This window comes from Globicephala melas, chromosome 1 (assembly GCF_963455315.2).
Source record: "Globicephala melas chromosome 1, mGloMel1.2, whole genome shotgun sequence".
Classification (NCBI taxonomy): Eukaryota; Metazoa; Chordata; class Mammalia; order Artiodactyla; family Delphinidae; genus Globicephala; species Globicephala melas.
The window spans coordinates 127,980,112-128,006,551 of NC_083314.1; the positions used below are offsets into that span (position 1 = coordinate 127,980,112).

The window sequence follows — 26,440 nt, forward strand, 5'->3', positions numbered from 1 at the left end:
CTCTTATTCAACATCGTTTTGGAAGTTTTAGCCACAGCAATCAGAGAAGTAAAGAAAATAAAAGGAATCCAAATCGGAAAGAAAGAAGTAAAGCTGTCACTGTTTGCAGATTACATGATACTATACATAGAGAATCCTAAAGATGCTACCAGAAAACTACTAGAGCTAATCAATGAATTTGGTTAAGTAGCAGGATACAAAAGTAATGCACAGAAATCTCTGGCATTCCTATACACTAATGATGAAAAATCTGAAAGTGAAATCAAGAAAACACTCCTATTTACCATTGCAACAAAAAGAATAAAATATCTAGGAATAAACCTACCGAAGGAGACCTGTATGCAGAAAATTATAAGATGCTGATGAAAGAAATTAAAGATGACACAAATAGCTGGAGAGATATACCATGTTCTTGGATTGGAAGAATCAACATTGTGAAAATGACTCTACTACCCAAAGCAATCTACAGATTCAATGCAATCCCTACCAAAATACCACTGGCATTTTTCACAGAACTAGAACAAAAAATTTCACAATTTGTATGGAAACACAAAAGACCCCGAATACCCAAAGCAATCTTGAGAACGAAAAACGGAGCTGGAGGAATCAGGCTCCCTGAGTTCAGACTATACTATAAAGCTGTAGTAATCAAGACAGTATGGTACTGGCACAAAAACAGAAAGATAGATCAATGGAACAGGATAGAAAGCCCAGAGATAAACCCACGCACATATGGTCACGTTATCTTTGATAAAGGAGGCAGGAATGTACAGTGGAGAAAGGACAGCCTTTTCAATAAGTGGTGCTGGGAAAACTGGACAGCTACATGTAAAAGTATGAGATTAGATCACTGCCTAACACCATACACAAAAATAAGATCAAAATGGATTAAAGACCTAAATGTAAGGTCAGAAACTATCAAACTCTTAGAGGAAAACATAGGCAGAACACTCCATGACATAAATCACAGCAAGATCCTTTTTGACCCACCTCCTAGAGAAATGGAAATAAAAACAAAAATAAACAAATGGGACCTAATGAAACTTCAAAGCTTTTGCACAGCAAAGGAAACCATAAAGAAGACCAAAAGACAACCCTCAGAATGGGAGGAAATATTTGCAAATGAAGCAAGTGACAAAGGATAAATCTCCAAAATTTATAAGCAGCTCATGCAGTTCAATAACAGAAAAACAAACAACCCAATCCAAAAATGGGCAGAAGACCTAAATAGACATTTCTCCAAAGAAGATATACAGACTGCCAACAAACACATGAAAGAATGCTCAACACCATTAATCATTAGAGAAATGCAAATCAAAACTGCAATGAGATATCATGTCACAACAGTCAGAATGGCCATCATCAAAAAGTCTAGAAACAATAAATGCTGGAGAGGGTGTGGAGAAAAGCGAACCCTCTTGCACTGTTGGTGGGAATGTAAATTGATACAGCCACTGTGGAGAACAGTATGGAGGTTCCTTAAAAAACTACAAATAGAACTACCATATGACCCAGCAATCCCACTACTGGTCATATACCCTGAGAAAACCATAGTTCAAAAAGAGTCACGTACCAAAATGTTCATTGCAGCTCTATTTACAATAGCCCAGAGATGGAAACAACCTAAGTGTCCATCATCGGATGAATGGATAAAGAAGATGTGGCACATATATACAATGGAATATTACTCAGCCATAAAAAGAAATGAAATTGAGCCATTTGTAATGAGGTGGATAGACCTAGAGTCTGTCATACAGAGTGAAGTAAGTCAGAAAGAGAAAGACAAATACCGTAGGCTAACACATATATATGGAATTTAAGAAAAAAAAAATGTCATGGAGAACCTAGGGGTAAGACAGGAATAAAGACACAGAACTACTAGAGAATGGACTTGAGGATATGGGGAGGGGGAAGGGTAAGATGTGATAAAGCGAGAGAGAGGCATGGACATATATACACTACCAAACCTAAGGTAGATAACTAGTGGGAAGCAGCCTCATAGCACAGGGAGATCAGCTCGGTGCTTTGTGACCACCTGGAGGGGTGGGATAGGGAGGGTGGGAGTGAGGAAGACGCAAGAAGGAAGAGATATGGGAACATATGTATATGTATAACTGATTCACTTTGTTATAAAGCAGAAACTAACACACCATTGTAAAGCAATTATACTCCAATAAAGATGTAAAAAAATGGTATTTAAATCTTATAGGAATTTAAAAAGCAAGCTCTTTAACACTTTTTCTGCAGTACTTAGTCTTGCAAATTCCAAATGTCACTTTTGGAAATAGAAAATTGTGAAATAATTTCAACGTATGTCATGGAGACTTGCAGAAAAGCAGAAAAATTATTATTTTAAAAATAATGGAGCAATGTTAGTGTTACTAAATATATACATTTTCCCACACACCAAATTCTGAGCATTTTTATAAGCCAAAGTGAACTAGACTGACAATTAAATCTCTATTGCTTTCCTTGAATTAAACAAAAATATTTGGGCTAAAAACAAATTCATGAGTAGTCCACAATGCTGAGAAACTGAGAGAGAAAGAAAAAGAGAGAGAGATAAAAAGGAAACTTCTTGAAATAATATTAATACAGTGTATGAAAATGATACAATATGCTCATTTTGCAATCCCTAACGGCAATTCAGTAAAGGGCCATCAATGGACACTAAGACTGCTGGGTAAAAAGTTATTGGAGTCAGGATATTCACATACTTTCAAAACCCACACATTATTTACCAATTATAAAGGAGAAAATATACAATGGAGGGATTTGGCACCAGCTCAATTAAGTGGTCACATTTAGTATCATCAATTGAGGGACAAACTGACATTATATACTTTCTGATGTGATAAGAAGCAGTCAGTACCAACAATCTAATAGTTTGTGCAATGAGGCTATGATTAACAAATCTAGTATCTTGGACATTTTAAAAGATGACTGGCCAAGACTTTTTAAAAATTTAATGTCATGTAAATGTTACTAGTACTAAAGGGATATAATGACCAAAATGTATGAACATTGATTGGATTCAAAACAAAAAAGTCATAAATGGCATTTGGAGGACAATCTGAGAAAGTTAAATGTGGACCACATATTGGATGATATTATGGAGTAATTGTAAATATCTTAGACCTGACAATGGCACTGTAGTTGTGGAAAAGACTGCCCTTATTTTAGGAGCTATAGAGTACAATCTTTAAAGGTAAAGTATCATAATGTCTGCGACTTACAGAGAAAGAGATAATGCTAATGTGGCTAAATGCTGACAATTGGTGAATCTAGGAAGAGGATATAAAGGCACTTCTTTGTCTATTTTTTTATAGATATGGAGATTTCTGAAAATTTGGAAAAGATTTTTATTGTTTCATGATATTTCTTTGCATGTTGCCATTGGATAAGAAGGCTGTTTATCCACACAACTTTTAAAAATTATTTACCAGCCATTTTGTCCATAGTGCACTAAAACTGAATTTAAAAAAATGCCTCAAGCAAAAAAAAAAAAAAAAAAAAAAGAAAAATAAAAAAAGAAAGAATTACCAGCTGGAATAGGAAGTCAAGAATAAGAAGTAAAGGGTTCAAAACTCTTATTCAGAAATTTTATTTGAACAGTAATTCTATCCATAAAAAATGTACCCAGAATTGAATGTGTAGAAAGACATGCATAATTGCTCATAAAAGCAAAGAAAATTTAAAATAACTTAAAATATAGCCATAAAGGATTAGTTAAATAAATATAGAATGTACTCATAGTAGAATACTGTGCAATCTTTAAAAATGATGCAGATGAATAATGTTTACATTGGTAATATACCCTACTCTGGTTCATATAGCTCTCATTCATTCAGAGATAATATTAATGTAAAATCCACATACTACTTTTTAATTCAAAATTGATTATATTAATGAGAAAATCTTTGCCATATATTGCTCAGAGCAAAAAACCTTAACAAGTTACATATTCAGAATTATTCCTTTTCGTGTGTGTGCATGTAAGTATGTTCAGATAAAAGTACCCGGAGCTTAATAGCTTCTTAATAGCTTCTCTGATGGCTTATGGACATGTCCAATTTTCTTTGTTTTGACTGTATGTATTTTATAATTTTTCTACAATCACTGTATTTTGCCCCAGTAATAAGGTAAAACATTAATTTAAAATAAAATAAAATAAAATAAATTAAGCAGGATCTTGAATTCTTGATAAATATATGTGACACTCTCAATCTGATATTCATGCTATTTTACATGAGGCTCTAACTTTTGCAACGTACCTCATTCCAAATAAGAGTACATCATCAACTCATACTCCTATTTATGACCACCTGAAGACTGCAACAGGAGACAGTAAGCCTAGCTGAGTTGCTTATGGTAGATTAGCACAGTTAACAATGATAAGAAAGCATGAAGGATGATTTCTAAGATGGAAAACTTCTGCTTGTATAGATGCATAATCGTAAGTTAAATGCCTTTAAAAAATTACAATTTTATCAGAGACACGATTTCTCTGCATAAAACAGTTGCTGTGTTGAGAAATCAGTGAAAGAAGTTTTTAATGCTAGCAAAGAATGGTTTGCTAGCTTAAAGAAGTGAAAAGTTGAACACGACATATAACTACCAAAATTCAGGAGAGACATGCAAGAATTGATGTGGGAGGGCCTAATTTACGACAAATTTCCTACCATTATTCAGAAATAAAATTAAAAATAAATTGAGAGTCACTTGAACCTCAGATGAGTCAGGTGCTCAGTTAATGCAAATAAGGAAACATAAGCAGAAAATAACAAATAATCAAATCATGTTATTATCCTTGTTTTCTGGATAATTTAAATAAAATTACTTCACTGACTTAATTTTCACACTCTCTTCTCTGTCCCTGGGTGAATAATGTGTCCTCTCACAGAATCTGAAGAAAGGCATGTTCACAGAGAAGCGGAACAAGGACCAATTATAAGCTTAATTGCTTGTCTAACAGGGAACATCAAGTATCCTCAAGAATCTTGCCAGAATTCCACTAAAGGGCTTTGGATTAAGAGTCAGGAAACCTGAATGCTAGTCCCAGCTCTGCCATTAAGCAGCCACATGATTTGAGTCAAATTACCTTTTTTTCCCCTGCTACAGTGTTCTAGAGTATATGGGGACCCATTTCTATGATTCTCTAACCTTACCATGTCTTAAATAGATAAGAAAATACAGGCTCCATGTATTTTTTTCTTTAATTATGTTTTATACCAAAACCCAGTTAGATCTTTTCCTACACTGGGATCTCCCCTAGGAATTAGATATTCTTTTCACATCTAGCCAGTACAGAGCATCTGGATGGACTCCTGAGCTGTTGATGAACTCCTACTGTTTCAGAAATGTATGAAGGCCCTACTAACTATAAAATGCTTTATGTCTAAGGTGTAAAAGTGGTTTACTATGAAAGTATGTTTTGGCAAAGGTATGTTCAAAGGAGCATGTAGGTTACAATCCAGTCTGCAGTCACATCTAATTTTTTAGTTCAATGAAAATAAAGCATTTTTGTTTCTAAAAAGGAGATAGAGCTAACTCTTCATTCACTTTGTCAAAATTTAGGGTCAAAATATTGCAAGTACATATTAAGTCCAATTGAACACTGCAGAAATTATATCTTCTTCAGTAGAGGGGCTCCATTATTTACTGAAATTGAATTTTTCTCTAGATTTTTGTCCCTGTCTGTCAATATGAAATAATCTTTATTTCAATCCCTCACAACAGAATATTAACACATAGAACATTAAAATAATTACTATTTTACAGTTCCTAAATTTGGACAAGATGTTTAGAGTCTTTATTTCTAAACTTTTAGGTAACATTTTTAATTGAATAGAGCTTTTTGAATTTCTCAGTGATTGCATATTTTAGTCATAATTGTGTGCATCTTCTTTTGGACAATTAGCTACATACATGTTTCCTATTTTTCCTTAGATTGTAAAACACTGTCCAATTTTCTAAAACTATGAAAAATCTTTAAAATTTTTATCTACCATAGTGTTAAATGTTTCCTTCATTAAAAAATACCCATTTTTGGGCTTCCCTGGTGGCGCAGTGGTTGGGAGTCCGCCTGCTGATGCAGGGGACACGGGTTTGTGCCCCGGTCCGGGAGGATCCCACATGCTGTGAAGCGGCTGGGCCCCTGAGCCATGGCCGCTGAGCCTGCGCGTCCGGAACCTGTGCTCCGCAACGGGAGAGGCCACAACAGTGAGAGGCCCGTGTATCGTGAAAAAAACAAAAACAAAAACAAAAAAACCCCACTTTTTCTTCAAGTTATGTTTCAGATCTTTTTAACAAAAGTATTTTTAAAATTAGCTGATTATGATTACTACTAAATTGGAATTACTTTTGCAACTTGTAATACATTTTTATTGAGAAACTGTTTTTCTATTTTATTATATTTTCTAGGAACTAAGTGGTTTGAAGAATAGTTCCATAGTTTGTGTAAAACGAAACAAGTAAAATACTGTCTAGTGTTTTCAAATAAATTATCTAGTTAGCCATCAAAATGTCATGTTTTTCCTATAAAGTGAGTAAACTTAGGACAATATAAAGGACATTTTCATGTTTTATCTGAAAATAACAAACAATAACTTATTGCTAATAAGCAAGATTTTTTAACATTATCACTCCTTTCTCAGAAGCACTTATAAACTGCTGAGAACATCTGATGTTATTCTCTCACCCTCAAAATGCATCAATAGAGAATCCTTGGATAGCTTTGCTAACATTTACAGATGGAGACTACTTTCAATAAGTTTAGCATTGAACATTTTGTTTCAGATAAATGTTTTCCGCTTTGATATTTGACAGAGAAGTGAACACCTTTCAAAATTACAATCTGAGCAAAAATGTACTTTGGAAAAGGACATCTAAATGTTTTGTCTTTTTTTTTTTTTTTTCAGCAGGTTAAGTTAGATGCAATTTATTTTCTGTTAGCTACTCCAAATGAATCTTATTTTCTTGTGTTGCTTCCACATTTTGATAAAACAATAGAGAATTTATATAATTGCCCAATAGCTAGTCTATCAGCATACCCTTTAGAAATTTGTTCCTTTCCTTTAGGCATAGCTGCAAAACTGTAAAGCAAACTTCACTTCTTTCACTTGCCAAATTGGTAATAACATTAATGGAATGGCAGTCTCCTTGATTGCAAAAAAAGTTGTGGGATTTATTTTCCTAGTTGAAAAAGTTGATCTGCTTTCTTAAAATGAAAGGAAGTGTAATTAATTTTCACATTTCCTTGGCTAATGATCATGGAAAGAGCTGGAATTTGGAGTCCAGTGTTCCCTTTCCAATTCTCTTACCCTCCACAATGGCAGATATTTTGATGAGGCAATAACTACCCCATCTGTCTTGTTCACAAGGAGAGCTCTGCACAGTAGGTGAAGCCAATGAACTGCAGGATGGCTTTATCCTTCTTTCCCTTGCTGCATATTTTATGGCCTTTAATGTAGCTTCATTCCTTGTTAAATGCATTCTCCAGGCAATTTGACAGATGGGACTGATTTTCTTTTTTTTTTTTTTTTTTTTGGTGTTTATATGGTATTTTCAAAGCAAGGACAAATCTTCCTTTTTCAGACAGTCTTCAGTTAGAGCTCCATAAAGCTGTACATAATTCAGGTTTTTTTTAGGGGGGTGGTTATATGGGGATTTAGTATATTACAACTTCACAATTTCCAAAAGAACCCTGCCAATACATCTTAAATATTAAACTATTCTATTGATAATTTAAAAAGAGAAATAAAAATATGGTCCTATATATTCTATAAAAAGTAATAAAACTGCCAGTAAATACACATCCCCAGTAACTGCTACAGACAGTTGATGTTGCATTAAGCACCTACAGGAAGCATAAGGATGCAGGGTGATAAAAGTGGTTGACATGATGATATAAGTGCATATCGACTCAAATCCCTCCTGGGAACTATTTTTACACTATCCTCACACTCAGAGCTGCCATAAATTAATAATCACTAAAATGATGAACAGCTTTTATTTAACCTTCTTCTATATTCATGAGCATGTGATTATGGTAAGATTTCATATTTGTAATTGTACAGCCTGTTTACTTAGTGTCTTCTTCTAAGGAAATGGAAAGCCCCACATGAAATATGTAAAACTAGACTGCTCAATGTAGTCACAGCCTTGCAGTGATACACCAAGTCTTGGTTTGTAATTTCTAAGTTCCTTAACCTAGAGCTCCCATGGAAAGCCTCTTTTCTATTGGTAATTGATTTAGGAAAAGCAATTCTATAAATTATGGTTATTTTTCACATAACACATATTAATGGCAGTGGCCATGGAAATCCACTTAGGCTCACATCTGCCCATATGGTACAAGATAAGCTAAGAGTAACAATTAATGAAGAACAGTGAAGGAAAAGAGAGCTACCTAACTGGAGGCCATGTAAGTAAATGAAGTATCTAGCTAAGAAGAAAATCTGGCAGTAAAGGAGTTAGCTGGCAAGAAGATGGTGGTGGGAAAGAATTTGGAAGAGATGATTATTGGCTGCAATAATAATATCTCTTACAGCAAAGTATTTAAGATGCTAGCCTAGTCCTTTACAGTCATTTTTTCCACTCTCTCCTGGGGTGCTATGAGGAGCTGCCAAACCTAGATCCCCTTGTAGGATGGAACCATTCATTCTTCCAGCTGCTGGAAGGTTGACTACCAATGGCTCAAAGGTGCATCCCTCTCTGGGCACTGCCTGTTTCTGAAGGCAATTACCTTCCTGGTTACACTCCTCCAAAGACTGCCTGATGCTTGTTTAAAAGCCCAGATACCTTGCTTCACTTTGGCATAATTCTAAAGGGCTTCCCCAGTGCCAGTGCTATCTGTAGGGTCTCTTGAGTCCTCTTGTTGCAAAGTCATCATAGTTTAATTTCTCTCTCTACCCAGCACTTCTAAATAATCTTTATCTTTATCTTGGAGCCTGTTTCAAGGAAACCCAAAATAATAAGATAATAATCTTTATCTCAGAGCCTGTTTCCAAGGAACTCAACTGAAGACACACTTAGTTCTTCACCCTATACTATTATGAATTTCTTCTACAGTTCCCTTACAATAACTTAACCATCAGATTCCATGAACCCTTAAGTTTCTTTGCAGCTTTTATTTAACTCTGTTGACCAGTTTTTTCCCCTTAGCACACTCCTTTTTTGCTTCCATAAACCTGCTTAACCCTGATACTCTCCCTACCTCTCTAAATGCTTTTGTTATTGTTTTGGTTTTTGTCTTTTTTTTAACCCAAGTTTTGCTCTTGGTTCTCTTCTGTAGGAGTTGTTCCACGTGTAGATGTATTTCTGATGTATCTGTGGGGAGGAAGGTGATCTCCACGTCTTACTCTTCCTCCATCTTCCCCCAAAATCTCTGGTTCTCTTCCTATTTTGCTCTTAACTTTAGTTTTCACTTCATGGTAAAACCTCCTGAATCCACATTTTTAGCTCAGATCTGTCCTATGTTTCAAAAACCTACTTGGGGGCTTCCCTGGTGGCGTAGTGATTGAGAGTCCGCCTGCCTATGCAGGGGATACGGGTTCGTGCCCCGGTCCGGGAAGATACCACATGCCGCGGAGTGGCTGGGCCCGTGAGCCATGGCCGCTGAGCCTGCGCGTCCGGAGCCTGTGCTCCGCAACAGGAGAGGCCACAACAGTGAGAGGTCCGCGTACCGCAAAAAACAACAGCAACAACAACAAAAAAACCCTACTTGATATTATTCCCTGAATGGCTGCTCCTCACAGCCATTCTGCCTGTCTCCTGCCATGGTCTTCATAAATCTACCCTCTATCCTATGGTCAGAGGTGCCATGCTCAATGCATCAATACTGACAGCTATTGTCATTGTTCCATTTTTGTTGCTTTAAGAAGGCTTTGTTCCATTTCTATTTCATAAACATATGACTCTAGAGTTTTATAATTCTGGTAAAATTTTATGATGTTCTCTTCATCCAATTTTTCTCATGCAAGCTCTTTTCTCCTGGCAATACAGTAGAAAGAGAATGGTCCTTTGAGTCATATAGAAATAGATTGTAATACTGATTTTCCCTTTAGTAGCTGTAGTGACCATGGAAAAACCTTCTCTGCAGCTCAGTTTCTCATCTCTCTTATAGAGATATTATGAGGGCTAGAAAGCGAGAAAATGTGTGTATAAATGAACCTACATAAAAGTTATTCAATAAGTGTTAATTTCACTCCCTTCTGTCCTTTCTTTCCTCTCCAGGTTTTTGGTTCCACCTATGATTTAAAGAACTATCAGTTCCTAAATTCCAGCTAGAAAGTTCTCAACCAGATCACAGGTAGGAACTGGGCTCTTTCTTCAGCACAGATAGGAATAAAGTCAGACGTGACAGCATCAGGAGCTCATTCACCTGGCATCAGAATACCTCAGGACACAGAAGCCAGGATACTGGCTCATGCAGAGATCTCCAAAGCAGCACAGGTCTGGCCAGGAGCCTGGAGTGTGCAGCTGGTAGTAGTCTTTCTCTGCCCATCATGGCTTGAGAGTCAAGTACAGTCTGTGTCAACTTTCCTCCTAACCTCCAGCTTCCCTCTCATATGATCACTACTTTGTGGCTCACCCACAATTACTTTCTTTTCTATCATAATATTTATAACCTTTACACATCTAAGTTGTATATTGGCATTACAGGATCTGAAGAATCACGTCATCAATTTCATTCTTTAAATTTTGAATTTCTGTCCGTATAGATGCCATATGTAACCTGTAACAACTGGCTATCAATTTTAGGTTATTCATGGACAATATTATATTATTTTTATTTCTCTCTGAGTGTCTAGGAACACAATGACTGTTGCACATTCAGTAGAATATACACTTGGAGGTTTTGGGGTTTTTTTAAGTAGTAGTATAGGCTTATCTCACTTTAAGGAGTAAATAGATAATTATTTGTAATAACAGTTGAAGAGGATTTATTTAAAAACAGCAACTTCCCGTAGTGCACTGAAATTATTTTATTTACAGAAATTCAGTAATCACACAATTGTGCAATTTTTGTGGCTTTCTCTGTCATTCACAAGTACAGGTCTCCGTGACTTTTCATCTCAAAAGAAGATAGCCTCCTGACTGATTTCTACATCTCCTGCTTCTCCCTATTCCAGTACATTTGTCAAGTGGTTATCAGGATTCATTTTCCAAATTCATAGCCCTATCACTCTTCTGTGCAGAACACACACACACTCATGAGAGTGTGGATTTCTTCTGTTTGTTCTATTTACTGCTGTATGCTAGCACCTAGAACAGGGGTTAGCATACAGTAGATGCTCAATAAATATTGGTTGAATAAATAAATCCTAGTATAAAAATAGCACAAATTTGTCCTTCTTTTGGGTATAATTTTCCAATTTTATATTCTTCTTTACAAACTATGAAAGAAAATTTTTTTTCAAAAAAGTTTAGAAGAGGTTCATAAGTTATAAATACTAATTATGCTCTAAATATACTTTCTTTTGAAATAAATTTGCCCAATTTGATTTGTATTTCTTGATTCTTAAAAAATTATTATAAGTAATGTTTATTGTGTGCTCACTATGTGCCATGTGTCCTGTTGCTTCTTATTCCAATCCATTTCTCATACTGTTCTCAGATTCGTATTTCATATGAATAGCCCAATAACATTTATGAAGGTGTGAGTTTTGTCATTTCTGTTTGCTGCTTTATTCCCAACACCTAGACAATCTCATAAGACAAGTACAATGAGCCCCATTTTACAGATGAGGAACACAAAGGTAATGAAAAGTTAAGGAATATACTCAATTTTACACAGCCTTAAACGGTAAAGCTGGATTTCAAACTAGATGATTCAACTCCAGAACGTGCATTTTAACCACTGACTCTGATCTCATGATTTACATATCTTTGCTACCCTTCATACCCAACTAACACTGTAACTTGTAAAGAAGAAAGGCTCTCTAACCATCACATGAGCTGAATAGTAATAGAAGTAAAAGTTTTAATTTCCACATACTCTTCCAAATAATTTGTGGCAATTATCCAGTAAAACATGGAGGTAAGAAATAACCCAAGAGGACTTCTGGCAACTTTTTTAACATCAAAAAAAAAATACCAAAACCAAAACCAAAAAAAAAAAAAAAAAGACGAGTATTCTTCTCCCCTTCCTGGCATTTTGAGATCACTTTTTTTCTCTTAACCCAGTAAGTCTAAAACAAGGTTTACTATCTCTTGTTTACTAACATTTCTTCTTTAGGAAATAACATTTTCAGGATAGCTGCATAAAAGTGTGAAGCCATCTCTGAATTTCACATTAAATATAAAACATTCCATAATTGTATAAACTGACTCTTCCACAATCATAAATTAATTAAGATTAAGGTAATGAGATAATTTAGGAAGACAGACTTCCTGTCATCATAATCTATGAGAACTACACAACTCCTTCCAGAGAATTAATTACCATTATAAATTATATAGAGGGATTATAGCAAAAGCAAGTTAATTTTATTACAACAAGAAAAGATGTATTTTGCATCATATAGCTAAAAAATGACAAAAAGTAACATACACAAAATCAAATTTTAGCTAGGAAAAATATTTGTAATGTATTTGAAAGAGGGTTGATGTATATATAATATACAAAGTGTAGTCACAAAGTGATAAGAAGAAGACAACAATAAAAAAAGTAGGCAATAATATACAATTTACAGAAGAGCATATGACAAATAAAGAACAATGCTGAATTTCTGTAGTAGTCAAGAAAATGCAACTTGAAGGAATTCAGATATTACTGTATATTCAGCACAACGAGAAGAATAAGAAAAGAGTGATTACAACCTACTTCTGGGTGGCAGTGTAAGGACAGGATATTTACATATAATCCTGTAGCAATCTAAACCATCACAGCTTTTGAGTACAATACCAATCGATTAAATTTAGCAAGTCATATGCTTCACATTATAGATAATGGTAAAAATTGGAACGAGGTCTATGCAGGAGAATTTTACAAACTCTACCAAAATTGCTAAAAGGCATACCATTATATATAACAATTCAATTTCTCCTATAATATGCTTGCATGGATGCAAAGTAATCTATGTATGCAAAGACTGGAAATGACATAAATCCACACAATGTACTATTAAGGAGTTGTAAAAAAAAATTAAAATTAAAGTTAAATAAGAAAATTCTTTACAAACAGATATCAAATTATCTCCTATATTTTCTAGTATGTGGAAAAAGCAAGTTTATCAAACAGTGTCTAAAATGCTATGTGTCCATAGGCTTATGAAAAATATCTCTGGAAATTTATATAAGAAACTGATAATAGCAGTTACCTCCCTCTAAAGAGGGAAATTGGTTGGCTGGGGATAGAATTGAAAAAGACTTTTCAGTTTATATCATTTGGAAGGCATGATTTTTGAACTATATAACATTACCTATTAACATTAATAATAATAATAATGCTTTGGTATAATAATGTTAATGTACTTACTGTCACTGAATTGTATGCTTAAAATGGTAAATTTTATTTTATGCATATTTTACCATAATAAAATGATTTTTAATTATATATGTGTGTATATGTATATATACATTTAAAGTATATTTATGTCCCAATAAGCCTGTACCTGGGTGTGTATCCCTTGGAAACAAATATAAATAAATAAGTATATATTCAGGCTCATATACCTTTATATTAGGTGGTAAAAAAATTGGAAATTGTCCCTAAGTAGGAGATTGTTTAATAAAACTTATCCATATATCATAGACTCTAATGAAGCTGTTAAAAAGAATACATTTATGAATGGATAAATAAACTGTGCTACATCCAGACTATGGAATATTATTCAGTGCTAGAAAAATAAGTTATCAAGCCATGAAAAGATATGGAGGAAACTTAAATGAGTATAACTAAGTGAAAGAAGCCAAACTAAAAAGGCTACTTTTTGATTCCAATTACGTGACATTCTGGAAAAGACAAAACTATAGACAATGAAAAGATCAGTGTTGCCAGGAATTAGGGAACATGGAAGACAGAGGATTTTTAAGGCAGTGAAACTGTTCTGTGGGATACTATAATGATGGATGTCATCATATATTTGTTCAAACCCATAGAATGTACTACACCAAGAATGAGCCCTAATGTGAACCATGGGCTTTGAGTGAAAATGATATCGATGTATGTCATCAATTGTAACAAAAGTATCACTCTGGTGAGGGATGTTGATCGTGGGGAGGGCTATGTATGTGTCCAGTCAGGTGATATGTGAGAAATATCTGTACTTTCTGCTGAATTTTGCTGTGAATCTAAAACTGCTCTAAAAGCAGTTTATTTTAAAAAGAATTCTAATGAGAGAGAAAAAACAGAAAAGAAAAAATACATTAGTCTATTTTAGTTGACATGTAAATGTTTCTATTCTACTGGAAAACAATGCATAAAAAGTGGTTTTGGCAGCACCAATTCTCCTAGAGAGAGAAACTGGAAAAGCCACACAAACATCTGCTTTCATGCGTCAGACAGTTGATGAAGCTACAAAGCTAGTTGCTAAGTTTTCAGAGTGGGGAGAAACAAAGAGAGATGAGCTGAATGTCAGAAGCTCCTTTTTCTGTAGACATTTGCCAATTCTATGACAGAAAACAGAGTCTGAGAATCTGGTTTTATTATAGTTTGATCAGAAAGCCACAACTAGGGAAAGATAAGTAAGAGTGGCTTTGGGTGATCTTGTGAGCCTAATGTGAAAATTAAAGAATTGAGAAAACTTAGATTTATATTTGATCTCTCCTTTGAGTCATTTGCTGTACTTTGATGCTTCATGACAGAGAAAACTGGAGTTTTATTTAAATACCTCTGAAACACAGGGCAGAATGTGCTGCCTTACTGACAAAGATTCATGAGGGGGTAACTATCACGATGAACTCACCAAGATTTCAGTTGAAAATCTTAGAGGGCTACATGTTAAAAACAGAGATCAAGCAGAGATAGACTGACACCTAGCCTGTACTCACCTCTGTCCCTGAAAAAAAATTAGGTGGAACACTTTTTCTACTTTATTTGCCTAAATATTATCCCCTACAGACTCTAAAATTTTGTATACTCAACATCTGGCATTCAATAAAAAAATTACTTAAATAGATGAGTTCATAATGACCAAAATATATGGGAATAAACAGGCACTAAAAAATAGATGCAAAGGTAATCAAGATATTACAGTTATTAGACAAGACTTTAGAGTAACTGTGATTGACAGGTTCAAGAAAATAGTAGAAAAGATGTACACAATAGGTCAGATGAAAATAAATAGACTTTCACCAGATAATTAGAATATGTATAAAAGGATCAAATAGATATTTTATAACTGAAAAATATAGACTCTGAAATTCAGAACTCAATAAATGAATTTAAAATCAGATTAGAAATTGGACTAGTGAACTGGAAGACAGAGGAGTAGGTACTATCCAATTAAAGTAAGACAGAAAAAGGATATGCAGTAAAGAATAGAATATAAGTAAAATGTGGGGCACACAGTGGAAAGATCTAACATATATGTAGTTGAAGTCCCAGAAAGAAGAAAGAAGGGGTTGAAACAGTACTTGCAAAGATGATGGCTAAGAACATTCCAAAATTGATAAAAAGCTTTAACCTAGAAATTCAAGAAAATTCACAAACTCCAAGCAAAATAACTGGAAAGAAAACCACACCCAAGCTTATCATAATCAAAGCACTGAAAATAAAGAGAAGATCTTAAAAGGAATGTAAACAAAAATGCAAAAACAACACAGTTAAAAAATAAGCAAAGGACTTGCACAGACATTTTTCCAAAGAAGATAAAGGGCAATGAGCAATGAAAAGGTGTTCAACATCACTGATTACTAGGGAAATGCAAATGAAAACCACAATGAGATATCGTCTCATGCCCATTAGGATGGCTGCTATTAAAAACAACCCACAAAATAATGAGTGTTGGCTAGGATATGGAAAAATTGGTTTGCTTGTGGCTTGTGCATTGTTGGTGGGAATATAAAATTTTGCAACCGCTACAGAAAACATCATGGTAATTCCTCAGAAAACTACAAAGAAAATTATCATATGATCCAGGAATTTCATTTCTGGATATATACACAAAATAATTGAAGCAGAGATCTGAAGAGATATTTGTACACCCATGTTCATAGTAGCATTATTCACAATAGGCAAAAGGTGGAAGCATATTTATTTATTTCTAGCACATTGGCATTAAAAGAAATACTAAATAGTGTCCTTCAGATATAAGGAAAATATTCCCAAATGGAAACACAGACATGCAAGAAGAAATGAGACAGTGGAAAGGGTAAACATGCAGGTAAATATAGATCGATATTGATTCTACAAAACAATAATAGAAACCTCTTAATTGAGGGTTAGGATATCTGTAGAAAAACATATCACAATAATAAAGTCTTCTAAGATTCTATCAGTATCAGAAAACTGTTGAAAGTTACTATTTGTATTAAGCAGTCATATGTCAAGGATGAATGTTGACATCTCTAAAGTAACCACTATAATATCACTACAAGTATCTATTTAATACAAAATCCGAAAGAATGCAATAAAGGAGAAAAAAGGAACCTGATCAGTGAGTTAAAGAGAAAATAAATAGTGACATGGTAGATATAACCTAACTATATTAAGAATTATATAAATGTAAAAGGACTAAATACTCCAAGAAAAAGATCAATATTATCATACTAGATTTTTTAAAGGCTAATATATTATGCTTACAAGAAACCATAGATATAAGAACACAAGAAGGTTAGAAGCAGAAGGATGCAAAAAGAAATACCATGCAAATATTAACTAAAAGAAAGCTGGCGGTATTGTACTAAAAGCAAAAAGAGTAGATTTTTAAAGCAAGAATCATCATTAAAGGCAAAAAAAGTCATATCATAATGATAAAGTTGTAAGTCCATAAGGAATATAAATGTTAATTGTGCTGATATCACTTGGGTAGCTTTTCAAGTAATTTTTACTTTCTTCATCATACTTTCATGTATTGTTTGAATTTTTTACAACGAGCATGGATTATTTATATAATATGACATAAAAAATAAAGCTATTTTTATTGTGGACAAAGAAAGAAATAAAACAATACAAAGATTTAAGAGTAATCTGTTTTCCCTATTAAAACTTTAGAAAGATTTGATGGCTGTTATGCCCTAATGACAACTATAAAAATTAAGTCTATAGTAACAGAGCAAAAAATATTAAAATAGCACTGAGGAGAATCAGGTAGAAAATCTCACACAAAAGTGTTACATAATCTCATTTCCCTTAGTTTTATTTGTTTATTTAAGGATTTGAAGACAGTCACATAATTCTGAGTGCATTTTCTGAAAGAAGAGGATAGTAATACTTAGAAAAGAATGTGGGAATAATCCAAAGGGAGAAAAGCACTGATTCATTTGTTCATTCAATAACTACTTATAAGTAATTATAATTAAGTACTATGTGCCAGGTATTAATTGAAATTATTACTTATGATGCTGCAAAATAATAATATATATTATTATTATATAATTTTATATATATATATATATATATAAATATATATATATGTCTCTGCCCCCAGTCCTTGACACAGGGCTCCTGAAACCCTTTATAAGTTTCTAAGTGATAAGAGCATTAGGTACATCTCTTGTTCTAATATTTGGTCTTTGACCCTGGTTCCTGACACCCTGATCCTAAGTCCCTTGGAGTTTCCTGGGCGATAAGAGCGTCTTTTATTCTAATAAGGCAACTTTGAGTGGGCTCCTGGATGGCTCCTGGGTTGGGGCTGGTCCCCAGAAAGACCATGATTAAAAACTTGGCATTTTCAGGCTCATCTCCCATTCTCCAGAAAGGGGAGAGGGGCTGAAAATGGAGTCAATAATTGATCATGCCTACATGAGGACGCTTCCATAAAATCTCAATAGTGTGGGGTTTGGAGTGCTTCCAGATGGTGAATACATCCACATACTGGGAGGGTGACACACTCCAACTCCACGGGGACAGAAGCTCCTGCTCTTGGGACCTTCCCAGACCTTGCTCTATGTATCTTTTCACCTGGCTGTTCATCTGTATCCTTCATCATACCCTTATAAACTGGTAAATGTTAAGTGTTTTCCTGAGTTCTGTAAGCTATTCTATCAAATAATAGAGTCCAAAGGCAAGCCAAAAGTCTTGGGACACTACGATTTGTAGCCTAGTCAGACAGAAGCTGTGGATAACCCGGGGACCTACTGCTTGCAGTTGTCATCTAAAGTGGGTGTGTTGGGGGGCAGTCTTTGGGACTGAGCCCTTAACCTGTGGGATCTGACAGTATCTTCAGGTAAAGAGTGTCATAATTGACTTAAATTATGACACCCAGCTGGTATCACAGAAAATTGATTGTTGTGGGAAAAAATCTCCATACATTGGTGTCAGAAGTGTTGTGAGTGTGATAGTAGTGTGAGAGGAGAGACACAGGAGGACTGGGTTTTTCCCAACCCAGCAAATAGAGTATTTGTCAGCCTACTGTGGAAAATCATTTATGAGGTTACTAAATGAAATAATAGTAGGCCATTTATATTTGGTACAATTACCCAGCAATAAAGATTTCCTTAACCAAAGTATATTAAATTGAATTAGTTCTTCAAATTATCTGAGTTTTAGGGTGTTTTTAACTGAATTATACTCTGAGATTAAGTAAATCTGAATTAAGAAAATTAAACTACCCGAAGATAAATCTGAAAAACATAATTCTATTATTGTGATTGACATAGGAAGGAGATAAGGTAGAGAATAAAGGCACTGTACTGAAAAGGATTCATAAATCCATCTGGTTTCCAAAGTTGGATTATTTCCACTAGGGCTTCCAATGACTGACTAATTGTGATATCCAAAAGCTTTTTCTCCCTCAGTCATCCTCCTTCTAGGCTTTTCAGCAGCATTTAACACAGTTAACCTTTTTGGATCTCTCTGCTTCTTTGGTTCTTTTAAAACAAAACAAAAACACTGAAAGCCAGTTTTCCTCTTACTTGTGACTACTGCCCTGTTATTGTTGTCAATTCCTCTTCCTCCAAACAGAATTTTTATGACTAAATATTGATGATCCCAGGAATTATACTACGGTAATGTTCCCTTTTCACTCTGTACGTTTTCTGCCTGGTTAAATTCTGGTGGCTTCAACCATCATCCCTACTCAGATAAAAGCCAATGTAATCTAGTTCTAGAGCTCCAGATCTGCATTTCCACCAACCCCATGCTATCCCCATTTTACTATGCTAGAGGCACATGAATTTCACATTAAAACTAAAGTTACCATTTCAACATCCTTTACTAAAAGTAAACTGCTCTTCTTTTAATGTTCCAGATCTCAAATAACGGAATAACTATTCATCCAAACCAGGTTCCTGTAGAAACCAGTGAAGAAGATATTTCTTTCAAATCGAAATCCTTCTCTCTCTACTGCCACCATTTAGTTTGGCTCCTAAAATTTCCCGCCTGGTTACCGCAAGCATCAATTTCTTTGTGTCCAGACTCTCTCCCAGCAGTCCACCAGATGATTTTTTCCTTTGTAAGTTCTTCAATACCTTCAAAGTTATGGTCCTCTTCATTTCTTTCTGAGCTAAATTTGATACTATTACAAATGTATTTCTAAACATATTTTCATAACATTCTCTCCTTTAGTACCAAGGTAGCCTAACAGAACTATTTAAAAAAGAATCTGAAGAAAATATATATAACTGAATCACTTTGCTGTACACCTGAATCTAACAGAACACCGTATATCAACTATACTTCAATTTTTAAAAAGTCATTGAATTTTGAAGGTGCTTTCCTTTCTAGTGCCTTATAGTGTAAGCTTGTATCACTGTATGACAATCCAAGATAAAAAGTCCAAATTTATAAACCAAATATATTAAGGACTAATAATTTACATTATAATGAGGCCTTTCATCTCTATTGAGTTATTGCTTAGCATTGTTCTTTTCAAAATGAGTGGCTTAAATTGTATAAATATTTGATAGAGTTTAAAGGCAAGGTGTTTATCATCCATGACTTGTCATTTATAAAGCCTTAAAAGAAGATTGAAAGGGAAGAAACTTCTGTTGGTTTATATAATTATTTAGGAATGTGTAATGTTAAAACACAATTTTAAACATTTTTTTATAATTATAGAAATTTCTCTACTATAGGATTTTAAACATAAAAATATTTATGGACAATTTCTAAAATATTTTGATTGTGGATACTGTCATTATTACATATATATTTATCTTTGCAAATATATTTTAATCACCATTACCATAGAAAATACCTGTTGAATTAATAACTGTATTAATTTTATCTTAAAATATATGCATATTATGTATATATGTGCATATAAAGGTATTTATGTGTATATATGTATAATTTTAACACGTAAAATCAGTTTCTACTTGCAAACTTAGTTCCTTAATCCATACCAATGAAAGAGTTGATGTAAATACTTTCTAAAATCCTTTTAGCTTTAACATTTTCTGATTCTATTACAACCTTCAAGATACATTTGAGGAGAAAGAATCAACTCCATCCACTTTAATATGGAACAGTGAGATTTTCAAAGATTCTTCTTGCCATTGAAATAATCTTATTTACCCTTTCCACATTCTTTAAGTCCTTTTTGTATTCATTCATCCAAACATTGCATGTTTTTATCATTGAACCTCCTATTTCATTTCTTGCAAATGTCAGTGAGTACTAATAAATGGAAAGCTCCTGCTTTGTGCCTGAATTTTATTTGATATAACCTTGAAATTTTGAAATGTAACCTTCAAAAGTGAATGTAATTTTGCTCTAGTTCTTAAAAGCATGATTATAATATAATTTCTGTTAATGGTTTAGGAGAGGAATTAATACATTTATATAGCAGTTAAATATGTCACAAGGCAAAGGGAGATCTTATTCTTAGATTGTTGAATTAGGGTTCTGAAAATAAGACCTGAGAGAGAATACAACATTTAAATTCATCTTTCTGTCCAAAATAATTTCATTATTATTGACAGAAAATTAATTTCCTGAAATCCACAGTTATCATTTTTCTTCCTAGCTATTTTTGTGATGTAATATACTTAACACAAATAATACTAAGTATAAATTTAAAATTATAAGACTATTTGGTCATTATAGAGGAAAATTCCCAGAATACTACTTAATTCTATATACTTAAGCATAGTAAAATAACATAGTATCTACTTGCTAGTTATTCTGTCTCTGCGGACTTCTAGGTTGTGACCACTTTGACTTGCATTTTTTTCATGTAGCGGGCTCCTTTAAAAAAAAAAAGAAAATGTAAAAAATTTTAATTAACTGCTCTTATAAATTGACAAATGCATCTAAATAAACATAAAAAGCAAGAATGGGTTGTGAAGAGTTTAATCAGATGCTTTTCTGATCGTCAGGTTACACATCCTATTAGCATATTTCCACAAATACTATCACTTTAGGTATTTGAGCTGTGAATATATAAATTCAGTGTGGAACAAAAGGATGATACTGTTGTCTAATATTCCTTCTTAAAGTAACACTTCAATAGCTGCAAGGAAAATTCTTTCAATAGTGATTTTCCTCCTTGCCTGTTTTATACCTAACAACTAAATAAATGTGCAACGTATCTCCTTTGTTTTTAAAAATTATAAAAACAAAATTTCTCATAAAATATTTCATAATTTAGATTCTTACAGGTCAGAGTTGCCTTTTACTCTAGTTATTCTGAATGAATAAAGTTTTAAGATCTTACTGTTAAACTTTAAACCCTGATTTGGTAATTCCCAGTAATCATTAAAGCAAAGTGCTTATTATATGTGTATATATTCATAGCTTAATGTGTTCTATATAATTACAATAATTGAGCCTAAAATACTCATATGCATATGTAATAATCAAGTATTTTAGAAAAGTGACCTCCACGAGATTTATTTTTTTTGACTTCCACAAGATTAATGCAGATATACATTTATTTAGTTTTATAGTTTTCACTCTGATACATATACAACCCATGGATGATATGGGAAATTAAGAAAACAATGATAGCTTGAAATTATTTATTTGAATACTTAATGTAAAACCTTTATGTTTATAAAGCCCAAGAATCTCTATAAATGTGTGAGTCAGGACTTTATGGAACCTCCATTTATTTGTAGAACAGAGAAGTATCTAGTCCATGCACAGAGTCCGGCAGAGCCTGATGTGTTTCAAAAGTCATAAAGGGAAGATTTCTTGTTATTATTTAGTGCAATTTTCTAATCAAAAATTTAAAAAGGGGAGTGAAAGAACCAAGAAAATATTCAAGATAGGCTTAATAAAGTCAATTGTACACAGTAAGATTTAGATATTAAAAAAATCTCTTCTTGAAGTTAGGACTTTACAGGATCTTCTGGAAAAGAGTAACTGTAGTGAAAATATATAAATAGCAGTCAAAATGCTGGAGATTATGTTTATTTAATTAATGTAATTCTTTATTTGTATAAAATACAAAATAAAGTCGTAAATAAAATTTAGCAAACCATGTGTTTAGGCTGAAGTAATTTTCTGATTACAAATGCATTATTAAAATAAAATAGAAATTAACAAATTTTATAGTTATAATTATTGTTAATAATTGTATCTTTTAACTTTTATATGAAAATTAAAAGTGATTTACACACCACCATTACAGTGTTACATTATGAAATGCTTACAGTCTGCAATATATTATCTTGAATTTTAGAGAAACAAAAATATATAGTCTGATTAAATACTATTTATAATAGTCTAGGCCTACAGATTAAAAAACTGGAATCATCTATTTTAACTTCTCTACCTGTAAAATGGCAATCATAATTAACCTTAAGGGTCCCATAAAGATTTCTTTTTTTAATTATATAAATTCTTAATAGTTAAGCACTCTCCTTAGGAGGAAGGTATTTATTATTATTTTATTATAACAAGTAAAATTATAAGCCTAAAATATATTATTCCAGTATCCAGGAAAGTGATATATACTTAAAAATAAATTATTATATTCTTGTTTTCTGTTATCTTGTTTCTACCTGAAGACAAAAACTGCGTCTCCACTTTTCAGGCAGATTCACTATTCACTATAATGAGAGAAATATATGTCTGAATTAGAACACTAAATTATTATTACTATATTGTTATACTATATGATACTGTACTGTAGTACAATATACTATTATAATAACAATTATATTATTATTATAGTTATAATATTGTACTATAATATATAGTTATGTTATTTTAAGGATAGATGCTTTTGTTCTCTGTAAATCAATGGAACTGGGCCCTGCCACAGCTGGTGTAAATATACACACTTCAGAGAAGTTTATTAGGATATGAGGAAGATACATACTCTTAAACACAGTATTTTAATTTTGCAGGAGACCTAATATTCTTAGTTACAGGTAACATCACAGTTTTAAGGCCAATGTTGAAGGGGAAGAAAAAGAACCTTTTGGTTATAATAGAGACCAGCATACCAGTCTTGATGGTTTCTTTTTACTAAATAACTTAAAATAATATCTTAAAAAAATAATAAATTTTCTAGTTTTCTTTTTTATTTTTCAGTGCTATCACTGTCCTGGTTGGTCCAGGGTATGCCTGGCTAAGTGCCTGAGCCTCTAGGTTAAAGTCCATTTTAAAAGACTTAATGGGTTTATATATGGAAGCATTGTTTGAAAGCCTTTTGAAAGTCTCCTTGCTTTGGGCTAAACTCTTTCTGTGTATTTCTGGCTTCCAGTTTTTAGTCAAAATTTTTGAAATATAACCTCATTCAGTGCCTTAATTGTATTTAAATGATGAGACAAAAAAAAAAAAACCACAAAACCATTCACTGTGTGCAATAGGTGGATGCTAATTCTCACTAGCTTGTGCTCATTACACAGCCCTTTCCTTCCCGCACTTTCTATAGTTTTTGATGTCCTGAGCTGCATTTAACCCCTGTTTGAGCTGCCTCTTTGTCCTGCTACTCAAAAGTAGAAAGTACACATGAAAAGTCCTTAGCATATAAGTTCTTACTTAAAATATGGTCTCCTGTGGACAAGGCCTTTTTCAGTTACACTCCTAACCAGTGTTTATTACTCTTTATTATAGATGCTGCAATACTTAGCAAGTGTTGCTATGGCACTTGGCCTATGCCTGAAGTAAATAGGCCAGATTTGGATGCCAAGCACTACAACTCTCAGCTTCACATTTCAATTATATTTAAATGAGATTGCCTAATGCAAGGGTTTATATGTTCATTAAAATTAACCTTTCAAATTCAGAGTGCCAGTGGGCACTCTTGATAACACTAAAGTTTTAGACTTAGGTTTCCAACCACTACTGCATAAATGAAAAATTCAGGGGGTTTGAAATGTCAAGGATGCTTTGAAATAGATATTGAATTGGCTAAGAACTTTAACTCTGTCTCACGGTTCATGTTCTCTTAGTGTTTTGTGATGTGATTACTAATAGTCACTGACTATTTAATGCAATAATGTTCTTGGAGCTAATGAAGAACAGGCACTGCACATCAAAGAAATTTGATAATAGTAACCCAAGCAAGAATTATGGTAGAGAATATGTTGAATTACTAGCTTGAAAGACATTTTAAATCGTCATAATCTGTTAATTATTTGGGGAGGAATTTCAGCACAGCCATCCTTAACAAGTGAGAATCCACTGTACTTTGAAGGTCACCAGTACCTTCAGAAAATTCATGTGCTGTCAAATCTTGCAGGTTTCAACTTATGAGAATTAAGAGTCAGGACCTGAGACTATACACTCAACATTAGATTTGTGAGATTTGGGTAAAGCGAAGGATGTCTTGGCAGTAAGTAGCACTGTAAGTCACTTGAATTTAAAGGCAGAGCTTTGAAGTCCAGATATCAAGCCCCTTCAGAAACTAGAGAGCAGGGACTTCCCTGGCAGTCCGGTGGTTAAGATTCCCTCTCCAATGCAGGGGGTGTGGGTTCGATCATCCCTGGTTGGGGAGCTAAGATCCCACATGCCTCACGGCCAAAAAACCAAAAGATAAAACAGAAACAATATTGTAACAAATTCAATAAAGACTTTAAGAAAATGGTCTACATCAAAAAAAAAAAAAAAAGGAAAACAGAAACTAGAGGACAAAACAAAATTATTAATATAAGACTAAGGTCTTTGTGGGCTCTGGGATAAATTATGAATAAACCCCCTAGATGAGCTTATCGGTGAGAGACAATGATCCAAAGCAGATTGAAATATAATGAGATGTGATATGACAGAAGTGTGCACATTGTACTGTGGAAGCCTGGAGAAGGGACACTCACACAATCTTGGGGTTCATGGAAGGCTTCTGACTCAGTTATCAGTCAGGGCCGAGGATGCCCCAAGCATTTTATACATTTTATTAAATTTTAATTGAACATCAGTCAACAAAACCAAGATTCCTTTAGTTTCTTCCATGTGTATGTTTTACCTTAAGGCCAGTAAAAAAGACAGGAAAAAATGGCAGATTCTCATGAATCACTATAAGGCTTTCATTTTTCCTTTTTCATTTACTCCCCTCTCCAAATTCCTTCAACTCTACAGGGATGGAGACAAGTATAGAACTGCTTGACCTGGATAGTGCTGTCAAGGAAACCCTGCAGCTCTACAAAAGACTCTGTGCTAGATGGCATCACCCTTCCTGCCTGTTTCTGCTTTAAGTCTCCTGTCTTGACCTTTTTTTAGAACATATTCTCTCGACTATTATCTTAAGAAATGAAACTTAAAGTCTTGCTTCATCTATCCACATACATATTTGCATACATCAATAATTTTTACTCATTTTATCACAAACAATAATCCATACACAATAACAATATTCCTTAAGCATTTTTGAAACAGAAGTGAAGTCATAAACTAAGTTAGACCCCCCCACAGAAAGTGCATCTCTCCATGAAACAACTCCCTGTCATAGAGATTATTTCTTTAATCCTTATAATGAATCTGTTAGGTAAGTGTTATTATTCTCCATTCATAAATGAAAAAACTTGACTTCAGAGTTCGTTCATTATTGTAATCGATAATTCATTCACTTAACAAGTGACGAGCTTCTACTTGCCAGGCTTTATGGTACCAGAGACACATCTTGCCATCAAAGACCTCACAGTCTTAGCAGAAACAAAGCTGTACGTTCATCACACCATTTTATTTTCCTGAATAGAAAGAAGGCTGGATTTCTCTGCCCCTTACCTCCCACTACAGCTGGATTGGGGCCACATGATTGAGTTTTGGCCAATGGTGGGTAAAAGCAATAGAAGCCATTTCTTAGCCTGGCCCTGGAAAGAATCGTCTCATTTGGTCTTTTGGCCCTCTCTTCCCCTGGGTGGGCTCAGGTGACATAGCTACAAGGCAGCAGTGCCTCTCAGTTTGCATTTAACTGTGACATGAGGGAGAAATAAACTTTTA

General features: G+C 33.8%; 1 protein-coding gene across 7 annotated transcripts in view; it reads right to left on the minus strand.

The window, feature by feature from the left end:
- The window catches only part of LRRC7 (leucine rich repeat containing 7), a 498,913-nt gene that overhangs the window by 339,672 nt on the left and 132,801 nt on the right, over positions 1-26,440 (minus strand). The window contains exon 3 of one of the 7 annotated variants that reach the window (XM_060304378.1): positions 21,224-21,298. The exons of the other annotated variants lie outside the window; for them this stretch is intronic. Within the exon in view, the coding sequence (XP_060160361.1) occupies position 21,224 (1 nt within the window). The 5' untranslated portion in view covers positions 21,225-21,298. The remainder of the gene's footprint in view (positions 1-21,223; positions 21,299-26,440) is intronic. 7 annotated transcript variants of the gene reach the window in all.